The sequence below is a fragment of the Hoplias malabaricus genome, chromosome 8 (genome assembly GCF_029633855.1).
Source record: "Hoplias malabaricus isolate fHopMal1 chromosome 8, fHopMal1.hap1, whole genome shotgun sequence".
NCBI classification, from domain to species: domain Eukaryota; kingdom Metazoa; phylum Chordata; class Actinopteri; order Characiformes; family Erythrinidae; genus Hoplias; species Hoplias malabaricus.
In genome coordinates, this window is record NC_089807.1 from 2,639,275 (window position 1) to 2,653,433 (window position 14,159).

Sequence of the window (14,159 nt, forward strand, 5' to 3'; positions counted from 1 at the left end):
TCTCCAGTTATCTACACATGGTACTTGATGGTCAGTTGAGTTACAACTAAAGAGACGATTCCAATAAACATCCAAATGTATTTGCTCTTTACTATTATGTCTTTAAAACAATAAAACTATTTGATCATTGCTCACACTCAGAAGATGCCCTCAGTTTCTTTGATTAAACACTAAAGTGAATCCAGGGAATAGATTCATGTTTTTAATGGTGCTCTATCCAACATCTTATTTTGATCAAACTAGTCTGGAGTAATATTTCAGTTTGTAGATCACACTAAACAAACAAGAAAGTCTGTGATTAAAGCCTACTGTGACTAGAAGACTAGAGCTAGACCCCATTTCTCTGGCACAACTCAGCTGGACTCAGCTACACACTGCAGTATCAAAACCAAATGCTTGGAAGCAAACTGTAGCTTGCCAGTTGCATGCTGTGTTGTTTCTCATCCAAACTTGGAAGGAACGGGAGCTTGGCCTGGCCTCTATAATGGTAGGGAAAACCCTGCCATCAGACCAAAGGATCGGATTTAATATAATGAATAAACTAATAAAAACAACTTTAATCTCTGTGGAAGGAAAGTTTCTTCAGATTTGTGATCAGGCAATACATATAAAATTATATATTTCATTTCAGTTATATGGACATTCATGGGAAAGTCTTATGTTTCAAACACACACACACGCGCCCACCTCAGGGCTGAGGAGTGCAGTGCTGTCACTGGGGACGTCTTCCTCATAGCCCTTGTTGAGGAAGCTCTCCGTGTCATGTCCGGCACTGCCCTCACTCGGACACTTGACTGTATAACTGTGCTGAGGACTGTTAGTGCCCTGAGAGAGGTCACACTTCCCGTCGCCCAGGTCTGAAGGCGTGCAGGACATCCGTGGAGAACCGTTCTCATCCTGATATGGAGGAGGCTGCAGCTCATCCAGAGGAGGAGTCACTCTCATTCTCTGGATGCAATTCACTACAGAGAGAAAGGAGAGAAAGAGAGAGGGGTCAGTGCACAATGATAAACGTGTACATTATATTTATAGTCAGTACTGTGATGTCAGAGTCATGTGGAATCACAATCAGGATGAGGTATAAGGATTAGAACATTTATCACCAGAAAAAACAAAATATAGACTTGATTTTAATCCACATTTGACATTGTAACACTCTAAAATCATATTAAACAACAGTGATTAGGTCGTGTTCTTTCTGTTAATAATTTAGCACAGAACACTCCTGCAATACTTGAACAAATTCACGTCATCACAATAATAATAATTTATCATCCTATTATTTCCTCCCGTGTTTTTTGAGCTTTTAAAGATTCCCGTCTCCACAGGACAAACAAAACATAGAAGATGAAGATTAAAAAGACAGAGCGTCATGACTCTAACGTGAGAAATGAGAGAGGTGTGTATTAACAGTCAGCACACATCTTCACTCCCGCAGGTCCGTGCGTGAAAGAAAGCAGCTTTAATCTTGATGTGAAATGAATTCAGAATGAGAGCGGCTGAGCGGAGGAACACGGAGATGTTTTATAGTGTGATGTTGGCTTATATTTCTTCCTAAAAGCCAAAGGCGGCAAACAGGACCTTTCATAGCCAACGTTACGGAAAGAAAATAAGCAGACGTTCATAAAAGCCATTAATCTCAGAGACGAAGAATTACATAACTTGGAAATAATGAAGTAATGGTCTCTGGGTGGCCTGCCTTATTAAACATCATCATTCACGTCCATAAACTGTGGGCAAAATGTGGCATTTCAGGCCGTCTGAACAAAAGGGGCGACGTTTGTGTGAAACACGGGCTTTTAAAAACGGCCAACAGCAGAAAAGCGAAAAGAAAGAAAAAGGATGTTGCCATGGAAACGTGGTGCTGAGGATCAGGATAAAGGCATGTTTGGTGACCTCATGCATTAAATGTCATCTGGTCCCCATTACATCTGCTCTCTCACTCTCTCTGATTTAATGAAGGTGAAGAACATCAACACTTTCAAACACAAGGCGAAGCACACAGCCGCAATGTCCACTGACTTCCATTCAACAGAAAACCAAGATAAAATTTAGATTAAAAATAATCATTATAAATCCTTTTTAGCACCAGTTCACAAAACAAATTAAAACTGCAGTGATACTGAATATAATCTTGAACATCTATAATGAATAACAATAACATAGCTATCTATAATAAAGCTTTGTTGACATTCTAAAAGATGATACATTAATAAATATTATTAAATATAGAAATAAAATCTCTTTTGCTCATTTTAGCTCTGAAACAGTAGCCATTTTCTCAGATGAACGTTGCTTTACAAGGAAAATCACACATGGTTTTAAATAACCTCTCTAGGTGCACAGACAGCTCATATAACACTAGTCCCTTAATGTGAGTGTTGCCAAGTGTTCATTAAGGGCACTAGTAAAAAGGTAACTAATCTTTGGCATGACTGAGCAGAAGACCTCGATTGGAAGATGATGAATCCTCATCAGTATTAAATGTTGTACTAGATACACTCTATTGCCAAAAGGTATTCGCTCACCAATCCAAGTCATTGAACTCAGATGTTTGAATCACTATCATGGCCACAGGTGTCCAAAACCAAGCACCTAGGCATGGGGACTGCTTCTACAAACATTTGTGAAAAAAATGGAACTCAATGCTTCAGCAGGGCAAGAGATTTTGGAAACTTTGATGCTCCTAATTTTGTGGGAAGAGTTTGGGGATGGGCCCTTCCAGTTCCAACATGACTGCACACCAGTGCACAAAGCAAGGTCCATCAGACATGAATGAGAAAGTTTGGTTTGGAAAAACTTGACTGGCCTGACCTCCACTCTAACTCATCCCTACACTGTTCTGTCGGGTTGTAACTGCGAGCCAGACCTTCTCCAACATCAGTGTCTGGATTAAAAATGGGACGCGATTCAAGTTCACATGCATGCAAAGGCATACAAGTGAATACTTTTGACAATAGTGACGCGCTGCTGATTTTTGGACAGTTTGCTTAATTAGGTCATCTAAATCAGCATCTTCTATTAGAGTTCATTCATTCATTATCTGTAACCGCTTATCTAATTCAGGGTCGCAGTGGGTCCAGAGCCTACCTGGAATCATTGGACGCAAGGCGGGAATACACCTTGGAGGGGGCGCCAGTCCTTCACAGGGCAACACACACACACACACACACACACTTTTGAGTCGCCAATCCACCTAACAACGTGTGTTTTTGGACTGTGGGAGGAAACCGGAGCACCCGGAGGAAACCCACGCAGACACAGAGAGAACACACCACACTCCTCACAGACAGTCTCCCGGAGGAAACCCACGCAGACACAGAGAGAACACACCACACTCCTCACAGACAGTCACCCGGAGGAAACCCACGCAGACACAGGGAGAACACACCACACTCCTCACAGACAGTCACCCGGAGGAAACCCACACAGACACAGAGAGAACACACCACACTCCTCACAGACAGTCACCCGGAGCGGGAATCGAACCCACAACCTCCAGGCCCCTGGAGCTGTGTGACTGTGACACTACCTGCTGCGCATTAATATATTAACCCTGACAGATATTAAACAGAAAATATAAAAACTGATTACCAATGCCAACGAGACAAAAAAAAAAGACACAAAGAAAAAAGAGCAAAGGCAGAGGAAAAAGAAAGAAATGTATAATAGGGATATTGCATTAATCGAATCAATTTCAAAATGAGCAATAGTTGCAATCCCAGCTGTTCTTCATTAAAGGTATGCCAAGGTTTGGGGAAGGAAAGACACATTCTCAGAGAAAGAAAATAAATGGGGGAGAAAGAGAGAGCGTAGGCAAGAGACAGAGTGAGAGAGAGAGAGAAAATTATTTTCTCTTAGTCTCACGCACTGTCGAGACTTGGCTTTGATCAAAGATCTGCCTCCATTTTCAACCCGAGGCTGTGTCAGTGTGAGGCGGGGGCGATCGTGTGAACTCCCATCTTGCTCTCTCACGTCTCTTTCTCTCCCTCACCATCTACCCCCACTTCCCCCTCTCTTTCTCGCTCCCCATCTATCCCCCACCTCTCTCTAATTGGGGCTGTTGCTTTCTTTCTAAAGCAGACGAAAGATCCATCAGTTTTCACATCTAACACATTACCCACAGCTAAATTCTCTCACTCAGTTTATGGGTCAAAATCAGTTCAAACTCAGAGGGCAGCATCTTTTTTTCTTAACTGGAATAAAGCTAATTAATTCATTTGGATTTCAGTTTTCCTAAAATGTGAATATTTCATGAATAAACAAATTGCTCCCAAATTAATCAAAATAAAATCTCATTACATCAGTGTTCCTCAGATTATCTTACACTTATTTTTCTTCACTTTATTCTCTTGAGGTGATAATTTTGACATGAGAAATGTTTCCAGTTTCCAATAGATGTCTCCACCAAAGCCCTTGTTTAAAGACAACGGTTCTGTTTAGAAATGCTTGTAGGCTTAAATTGTTGATTGATGAAGAATGTGTTCTATATAATATTAATAAAACCTTTGAGGTTCTACTATCGTTACAAGCTGGACACTTTAACAAGAGCAGAACAATATTTAATAAGTTCTTTTACATAATAAGAACCATACGTAAACTGGTCCAGGCTGATGCACTCCTTATAACTCCCATAGGAGTGGGCGGGGCTAACTGCTGATACCTGAATTTTAACACTACATCAGAATTTTCAACTCTCTCACACACACACACACACAGACACACACAGACCCCTTACAGTGCTTTTCATTCCTCTCAGTGCACGGTCAAATGTATTTTTATAGCACTATTTACTACCTGATGATGTCAATATGGAGATATACAGAAAGATGGTGTAGGAACCTTGAGAAGAACCAAGACTCACATGGGGGATGCATCGTACTCTGTTCAAACAAACTACAAACCAATTTGAGTGTGTAGTGTGTATACACAAGTGTGCATGTGTGTGCACGTGAGAGAGAGAGTGTGTTTGTGTTCTAGATCTGGCAACAAATCTTGTCCTTCAGAGCAACACACACTTGAGAGATGAGAGCACATCATTCTGACAGTATAACTGTCACTGCATATAAACAGTGAGTGTGTGTATATGTGTGTGTGTGCAATAAGAAGGTGAGGAAAAAAAACAGAAGGGTTGAGAGCAAGAGAGAGAGAGAAAAAAAGAAAAGTAGTAAAATAAGCAAGGAACAATACACAAACACAAAAGACAGAAAGAGAAATGAAGGATGAGAGAAAAAAGAAGGGTAGTCAGAGAGCAAGAGTCAGTCCATACATCACTAATGTGTAAAGGGTCTAAGATCACCATGGCAACAAAGAACACAGCATCAGCACCAATGCTCCGCAATGACTTCACACAGAAAACTGAAGAAAATAGAACGAAAGATAACTGCCTCCCTCCTGCTGAAGGATTCGGGGAGATTGTGTGTGTGTGTGTGTGTGTGTGCTGGGGTGTTTAAACTCAAATCGTTGTTTCCTCACTGTTGAAGCCCAAAACACTATGGCAGCATCTGTGTGCGTGTTTACTGTAGTTTGCTCATCTATTATACAGATGACCAGAGGCACTGGCCTCTAGAGCTTGGCAGCACAGGAAGACGGCACAAAACTCTTCTCTCTCCCTCTCCCTCTCTCCCTCTCTCTCTACAGATGTTCTGACTGTCTGCCATTGGGGTGGATCTCAAAACATCAATTGATGCCCCTTGGATTTTTCTGTCCTTGAGCCTTTGACCATGAAATCAAACCACAGATAGATAAATAGACAGATAGACAGCTCAAGGGAAAACAGCTGCATCCTATGAGGGGAAACTGTAAAAGTTTGATGAAAGTTAAAGCCTGTGCTTTGGAATTACCATTAATCACACACAGATTCTGTTCATATTTAGAGCATCTTCATGTGCAGGAATGTTTACTCCAGGAACAGATGAGGGGTCTAGAAAATATTGAAAATGGTGTAAGAATGTTTGGTGACAATTTATCCATCTTTCTGTGCTTTCTGCACCTTCTTCCATGGACCCACAGTGGAAGGAACTAACACACAAAGAAAGAAAAGGGGAACAAAAACAAAGACAAACATTTAAAGAAATAAGATCCACCCGATCTCTGCGAGGAACATGAAAAGACAATACGTTAATAACATCTCAGCACTGAAACCCTCTCTATAAATTCAATATCAATGAGTGGGGGTGGGGAGTGGTCAGGCTTTTTGCCATATCACCTTATAGAGAGTGTCTTGACAAGTGTGTGTTTATAAATGTCGATGTAAATCAGGGGACTACAGCTCTCTCTTTATCCGCCCACATTCAGCTTTACTACTGCAGTACCATGTCTCTCTTCTGAAACAGATGGAGCAGATAGAAACAGAAGAACAGAGATTTGGTCCTGCTCTAAACCTCCTCAGAGATGAGCTCACTGCCCCCAGTCCTCCACACAGCTTTCACTCATCTGTTAAATCCAAAACAGACACATTCTCACAGCGCGCAGACTGGGAAAAGACAAAATCCACTCCTGTGCTTTTCTAAGAGAAAATAAGTACACATCTTCACCAGAGAACACATGGCTGAACACCTCAATGCAGAACTACTGTCTACTGCTTTTTAAATATGATCAGGAATGTGTAAAAAAGCATGACACATTTTATAAATCACATAATTCATCCATCTATCAATAAATACCTGGGTTTGCTTCATTTGCATTCACTTATTAATCAATCAATAAAGGGTCTGACCAGCTGCACCCAAACTTGTGCTCACACCTGTAGCAGTCTCAAATCAGCTCTCTCATAAAAACCTCTTAAACAATTTAGAAAATACAAAAGTCAGTAAGAATGTGTGTGTGTGTGTGATTAAGGTCATTTTAGTCTGCAGTAAACCCAGTGCACTCAGACGTCACCCAACTGAAGATCAGCCACACAAGCCCTTTTATTAAAACCATGTTTCAGTGAAATATTCCCTCTCTTGCTGTCAATATCCCACCTTCCCACACTCCCTCACCCCTCTCAACCCTTCAGCTCTCCTTCACTGTCAGCCTCCCTCCTCTGTGTCTTTCCATCTCTTCCTCATATCCCATTCCCACTCTTGTCGTTTGCCAACAAAGAAAATGAAAACCATGAAGACAAATGCCAACGGTTTTGTGAATAGATAAAGACACGTGGCTCCATCTAGTGGTGAAAACGGGTATCACGGTATGTTCTCTCCAATCCCTCCCCTCTCTTTTCGTATAGGTCTGATATAATGTGTAAAGTGTGTTGTCCCAGTCATTAATTAAAATCTGAATTAGAGCTTTTAATGAAATGCTCTGTTGTCTCGGACTCTATGAAAAAAATCCTCACCATCTTCTGCTGAGGCCTCGCTGCTGTAGCCGTCGTACTCAGCCGCTAGGGGGCAGTATTTCTGCCGTGCGTCCCATCCATAGCCCTTGTGTTGGCGGATGCTGGCCCCTGAGCAGCCTCCACGGAGACCCTGCGAGCGGGTCACAGCCTCCTGGTATTGACCCATTACCTCATCGTCACTGTCTGATGACGTGGCCTGGAAATCCGCTTCCCCATAACTTTTATCTGAGAGAAAGACAGAGACAGAGCGATATCAATATTTACATGTTAAAATGCCTGGTTAACAGAGACACAGACAATGAAAGCGGTAGTGTGTGTGTGTGTGTGTGTGTGTGAGAGAGAGAGAAATAATAGGCAGAAGGTAAAAGAGCTCAAAGTTCACTAGAGGGCAGCAGAGAACAGAAATCATTTGCTGAAGTTCAAATCACATACAAAAATGTTGTTTCCCAAAAGCTCAGCAAAACATTTAAAAGTGTTAAATGTAATAAGCGAAAAAATGAACATCCACCAATTAGCAATATGCTAATTAGTCAATATATATGCTCAATCACTTTTAGCCACATTTACAGTGTCAAGACATTTCTTAAAACATAAAATAACGGCCTACAGCAGAAACAGACGAACACTGAGCAGTAAAAAATCTGAGGCAGTTGTTGGATGATCATTTTACCTCAACAGTTCCACGAGATTCCAAGAAAAAAAGAAATGTAGTCTTCAAAAGGGTTTGGAATAAAAAGTGGAGTATATTTTTTCTTAATTGTGCATTCATACAGATTAGAGAAAGAAAAGTCGCAGAAAGTCGAGAGGGAAATCAGGTGCAACAGAGGTTTCTACAGAGGAAAGTGGCAAAGTAGAAACCAACATGGAAACAGAGCACCATCCATCCACTTCATACCGAAGAAGGTAGACCTTCATTGGCTTCTCACCTTTCTTTTTGTTCCTCTCTCGTTTACTTCTGTCCTTTTTGCTGGAGGGCAGGTAGAAAAAAGAAGCCTTCAGCCTCTGAAGAAGACGTTTCTGGCCCTGCTGAGGATCCTGAGGTTTAAGTTTGGTTTGACTGCTATGTTTAAGCCCAGATTTTGGTCTTTCTGAGTCAGACTCTGTGCTTGTTTTCCTCTGCTGTTGGTTCCCTTTCAGAGTGTCTGGTGCTTGTGAGAGGTCACTGCCAGTAGAGAAGGTTTCAGTAGAGAGACTAGAGCCTGTGTAATAGTCTGTAGTGTAGGCCTCTTGGTCTTGGACTAAGCTGGGTGAGCCTTGGGACTGGATTTCAGCCTTGCCCCAATAAGCCTCTGTGTTTTGGGACAAACAAGATGAAGCTGGGGAGTGGGCTTCTGTTTCATCTGGATTAGATTCCAGATCCTGGACTTGAACAGATGAAGCTTGGGGCTGGATTTCAGTGTCTTTCAGACAGGCTTCATGGTCTCTGACTAATCCAGAGGAGTCCTGGGGCTGGATTTCAGTCTTTCCCTCAATGGCTCCAGGGTCCTGTATAAGGCTGGAGAAAACATGAGGTTGGATTTCAGCCTCATCCTGGTAGACATCAGGGTCCGAGACAAGGTCAGAAGAAGCTTGGGGATTCATTTTAGCCGTGCCCTCACTGGTTTCAGGATCCTGCTCAATACTGGAAGAAGCCTGGGGCTGGGTTTCATCCTTGCCACGGTGGACTTTTAGGTCACTGACTACTTCAGACAAAGGCTGAGGCTGGATATTGGCCTCGACCGCACTGGCTTCAGGATCCAGGACAAGGCCAGAAGCTTGGGTCTGGATTTCAGATATGTCCTGGCTGGCTTCAGGGTTCTGGACAAGGTTGAAAGACGACTGGTACTGAAACTCTGCCTTGGCCAGGTAGGCCTCTCTCTCCTGGGCTGCGGCCTCCTTCTCCGCCGCCTCTTTCCTCCGAAGCCTCTCCAGTTCCTCGGCCTGGACTTTGTGAATAATAGTGTTCACCTGCTCTGCAATCTCTCCGCTGACTGTAAATGTAACGTTGCCCAAAGCACATGCGATATCATCCACCTTCTCCGATACAGAGCTCAAGAGGGAGGACATGGAGGGAAGTGTGTTATGGAAGTTTCTGAAAAAGGCCATTTTTCAAAAAGCCAAGGAGAGCTAGTGTGTCTTTCAAGGTAGTACCAGATCTACTTAAGTCAATCTAGTGCTTACTTTTAAAACTTGCGTAGTGGTGTACTTTGTGGAGGTATTTGTGCACTGTTTTTATTGTCTGTTTGTGCACCAAGCCTTTATTCAGGACTAGTAGTCTTCTAGAGAGATGTGAAGATGAGCCTTTTACAGTTTCCAGAGGAGGAATGTGGAGTTAAAAATTAATTAACATCTCGGAGAATCAGGAAAAAGAAAAAAAAAAATCATTTTTTCCACTGTCACTGAAAATGTACTGTCTTCAGACATCGGGCGCTCATTACATTGTAAAGGTCCACTGTGACTACAGGAACCAGGCTGTCCTCATGGGGAGTTCGGTTAGTTTGGCAGCATGCAGGACTGAACGCTATCCAACGCCAAAGGGCAAAGGGACAGTGGGATCTCTTTTTGGCAGAAAAAGAAGCTGAACCAGCCACCTGTAGAGTGTCGGGTAGTTCCTTTTCTGGCAAAGTGCAAATCTGGAATAATCCGAAAGCTTCATTTAATTAGGTTTACCTCAAGGCCAAAGCTTCACATAAAATGATGCATTATAGATAAACAGGATTAAACAAAGGAAATACAAAATAAAAGTTCAAAATAAGAACAAGATGTTACTGGTCATGTGATAATATATATATATAAAAAGGACTTGATTTTGGAACGTGCCATACAAAAATTAACAACAGAATATTTTAAACAGTGTAATGTTTTGTTCATACTATTTATAGATAGACATGTTCAACTTTACGCAGCAAGTCATTTTATATTGGACCCATTTTTTAAAGGGTTAAAATACAAAGCAACAATTGGAAGATAAACTTACTCTGAAATACAAGTCCTGTTAAAGATTTCTTGTCCTATGAAAAATATATTTGTGGTAAGCTTAAAAACAAAAACAAATAATAAAAAATGTATAATAGGTTTTTATGTAATTACATTTAATTACTATATAATAATCATAATTCCTAAAATATAATGCCTCAATCTTAACACGAGGGAAACAACTGAAAGTTTAAAAGCTTTAATTTAAATGCTAGTAAAATTTACTAGCAGCGGAATGTAATAAGATAATTAGATGTTGATATATGCTGTAAATTTTCAAACTATTTGCAGGAAAATAATCAGTTTTAGCAAATAAAGATCTTCTCATTACGTAGTGATCCAATCAAAAACAAACAAATAAATAAAATCCATAAACACACATACAGCTGTGTCTAAGCACCTAATCTCATCCAAAAGCACAAATCCATTCAGATGAAGCAGAAGAATAAATCAGATTTTGACATTAAACCACACAGACTAACCACAACCAAATCAAAAGCATGATCTCATCAACTTCAAATCCATAAATACACAGCTTAGACAAGCCTGCTTTCATTATACACTAGGAGTCTCGTCTCAAAACCCAGTGAGCTCTCTACAGAGACAGCGGTTTACGTCATAATATGCTCACTCCCGACAAGCGTGCTGTCCCAGATCTCAGAGACCTTAAATATGATGCCTACTGAGATAACTTGATGGAACTATGAAGAACATTAAAAGGTTTTCTTATCCTCCAAAACTGGTGAAACAGCTGAAACTGCTGTGTATTGCTTTCTCCCTCTCAAGTATTAAAATTTATCTCGGAGAAGCTTGATTTAGGGGAGACAAGGAAAGAGTCTTTCTCTAATCTTGGCATCTCAAAACTGCAAAAACCTTGGTGCTAAACTCTGTAGTGATTGTGAGAGCAGGGGGGAAGTAAACGCTAGTTGAGTGCAGTGAGGGGTTGAGGGATGATGTCACCACTCTAACTACAGCACCTTAATAATCTCTTACTGGGCTGAACGGCAATGGCAAGCCGATTACTTGGAAAACAGTGCCTGTTAAACAGTTGAGAAAAAAGTCAACTCACAAGGAATCAAGACACTGCTTATAATGAAAATGTTGTAATCCTTTGGTGCATTAACAGTTTGTCTTCTGTGAAGGCATTTTGCGGGAGATTTTAATGGCATTCAGCCATAAACGCGAGTCAGGGGGCGCTTTGGGAGCTCAATGACTGGTGATATCGCGGTCTGAAAATGGGTGGAATAAAACACAAGCCCAGTAGCCCACTGCCGAGTTTGGGTTAAAAGAGAGAGGAAGCTGTAAACAGACAAAAATCTCAGAAAATCCTTCACTCGATTTTGTTCTCACAGGTATATGGCTTTATCCTCTAAATGTGTGCTCTGAGCCTCGGTTCGCTGAAAGATCTGCTGTGGTGTGCTAAACCACAAGTGCCAGCTGTGCTTCTAAACATCTTATTTTGCTTATTTTTGAACGTTTCAGTTCCTTTAGCACCAGTGTCTGAAATTTGCTCTCTCTCAGAAATGGGTTTTTATCGTCAACACATGTCTGTGTGTGCACTGTTGGGCTGTGTTTAGCTAAATTCACTTGACTTTGTGCTCACAGATATAAGGCTCAGTGCAGCCTGACAGAGCACCCCCGCCCCACGGTAATACCGTATACAGTGATTATATTTTGAGATGGTATGAACCCAGCTCCAGGGACCTGGAGGTTGTGGGTTCGTTTCCCACTCCAGCTGACTGTCTGTGAGGAGTGTGGTGTGTTCTCCCTGTGTCCGTGTGGGTGTCCTCCGGGTGCTCCAGTTTCCTCCCACAGTCCAAAAACACACGTTGGTAGATTGATTGGCGACTCAAAAGTGTCCGTAGGTTTGAGTGTGTGAGTGTGTGTTGCCCTGTGAAGGATTGGCGCCCCCTCCAGGGTGTATTCCTGCCTTGCGCCCAATGATTCCAGGTAGACTCTGGACCCACTGTTACCCTGAACTGGATAAGGGTTAGAGATAATGAATGAATGAATGAATGAATGATTGTATGAAAAATGTGGACATCGCCCATTTCGAGTTCACCAACCCATAAACTGTGCAACAAGACAACTCGCTCTGTTTTTTTGTGGTTTCACAAAACAGTCTGAAAACACAAGTTAAATGAGCAACTCTGATCTAGTCCTGCTTTCTACAGCAACTGCAGAAACACTGGAATTGACCTGTCCCCTTGTCTGAGTCTCTTCAATCACAGCAGTAGACCTGCATTTATGTAAGGGAACAAAGACGAGGTAAAACAGAGCAAAGCAAACACGAGTGCGGAGAAAGCGAGTACTGATTAAATATGGAGAACACAAGAATGTAAAATAAAGAAAACTGAGCTTTAGCTCCTTCACCCCTGGGCTCTTGTACTGGACTGAGCTGAGGCTCGTTCTCATTTAAAAAAGGTACGGGTGCTGAAACCAGTCATTTTAACAAAAGCAGGTCTTCACTGGACTTTGATTAGATCCCAGTGGACTGTGTTCATTTGTGGAAAATGGGTAGAATAATTACATACCCTTTAAATTCATCATAAATATTATGCATTTGATTAAAAAAAAAAAGATATAATTATGACTTGTTTTCACACATAAAAGCAACCAGAACATGCACTTTATCCAGGGGACCCTGAAACTTTGCATACCACCAGTTATTTCTGTTGTCAGGAGATGTTTTCTTTATGAACTCCAGGGATAAAAAATATAAATGGTGTGTTTTGTCAAGTCATACATTCTGGAAAACTGCTTGGAGATTACTGCCAATATTCAAATGATATTTGATGCATGGAAATTAAGTTAGGGTTATGTAATGCTAATGCTACGTGTGGTTATGTAATGCAGTGTGTGGGCAGTGAAGAGCTGGGGCCTGAGAGACCTGTCTGTAGGGTTTATGTAGGTGTTTTTGAGCTAATGTGGGGCAGGCTGAAAAACTATATGTGTGTTGGGGTGTGTGTGAGACTGGACCCACTTCAGATTTCACTCTGAACTGTTATGTGATGCTCCTCCATTCAAACTCAGACTTACTGGTGTTGGTGTCGACACTAAACATACATATCTACTCCAGCCAATCAATCTCCAGCACCTTTTGATTGACAGGTTCAGTGGCCCCTCCCTCCCCAGGTTTAATCTGAACCTTTACCTGGTCTCAGTTACTGTAACCACACTCCGTCATTAGAGTGTATGTCATAAAGGTCATTGCAGAGCTGTGCGTTCAAAGCTGCAAATATATAGGTGCATCTTCAAATGTCATTATATTGTTATTCAAATAATTGAGCACAGCTAAAAAGGTGTTGGTACCTCAGTACAGTATTAACACCTTAGTGTATTCCTGTGTATAGTGTATAATTTTATGTTCACACAAGTAAATAGTGTATTATTTTTAGTCTTTCATACACTGTCTGTAACTGCTATATTCTATTAAATCATTACATTTGTTGCTGCACAGCTGTGTGATTGGTCTCAAATGACTTTAGAGCTTCAGCTTTTTAATTTACACACAATAAAACTTACTCAGGACTTTAGTCCCTCACCTGGCAGGTCTTTGCCCTTCCTGTAGCGGTCGTGTGGCCTTGGAGCAGCGTTCTCGATGGACAACTTGTTACTGAGGTACAGAAACACGAGGATCATAAGAAAAACAAAGACTCCAACGGCAGAGATGAACCCCAGAGCTTCAGGAGAAACTGAGAGAGAAGACAGAAAGAATAGAGAGAGAGAGTTAATTTATTTCAGTAAAATTCACTAATACATGCCAGCTTATAGCTACGCTCAAAATAACGATGGGAGCAAAGTATGATTCTTTAACAAAAGTTCCAACCAGCCCTGTGCTAGTGATGAGTAGAAAAAGAGGGCCATCCTACCAACACAGACA

The 14,159-nt window shown here is 41.5% G+C and overlaps 1 protein-coding gene across 4 annotated transcripts in view; it reads right to left on the reverse strand.

Annotated features, from left to right (window-relative positions):
• syt14a (synaptotagmin XIVa) overlaps nt 1–14,159 on the reverse strand; it is a 50,454-nt gene that overhangs the window by 12,473 nt on the left and 23,822 nt on the right. For 2 of the 4 annotated variants that reach the window (XM_066678770.1, XM_066678771.1), the window contains exons 1-3: nt 8,248–9,773; nt 7,322–7,546; nt 688–962 (exon numbers count right to left, since the gene is read on the reverse strand). In XM_066678770.1, the coding sequence (XP_066534867.1) occupies nt 688–962; nt 7,322–7,546; nt 8,248–9,406 (1,659 nt within the window). In that variant the 5' untranslated portion in view covers nt 9,407–9,773. Of the gene's footprint in view, nt 1–687; nt 963–6,965; nt 6,978–7,321; nt 7,547–8,247; nt 9,774–13,821; nt 13,972–14,159 lie in introns of those variants that run through there. The other 2 variants (XM_066678772.1, XM_066678773.1) reach the window with 2 other exon arrangements.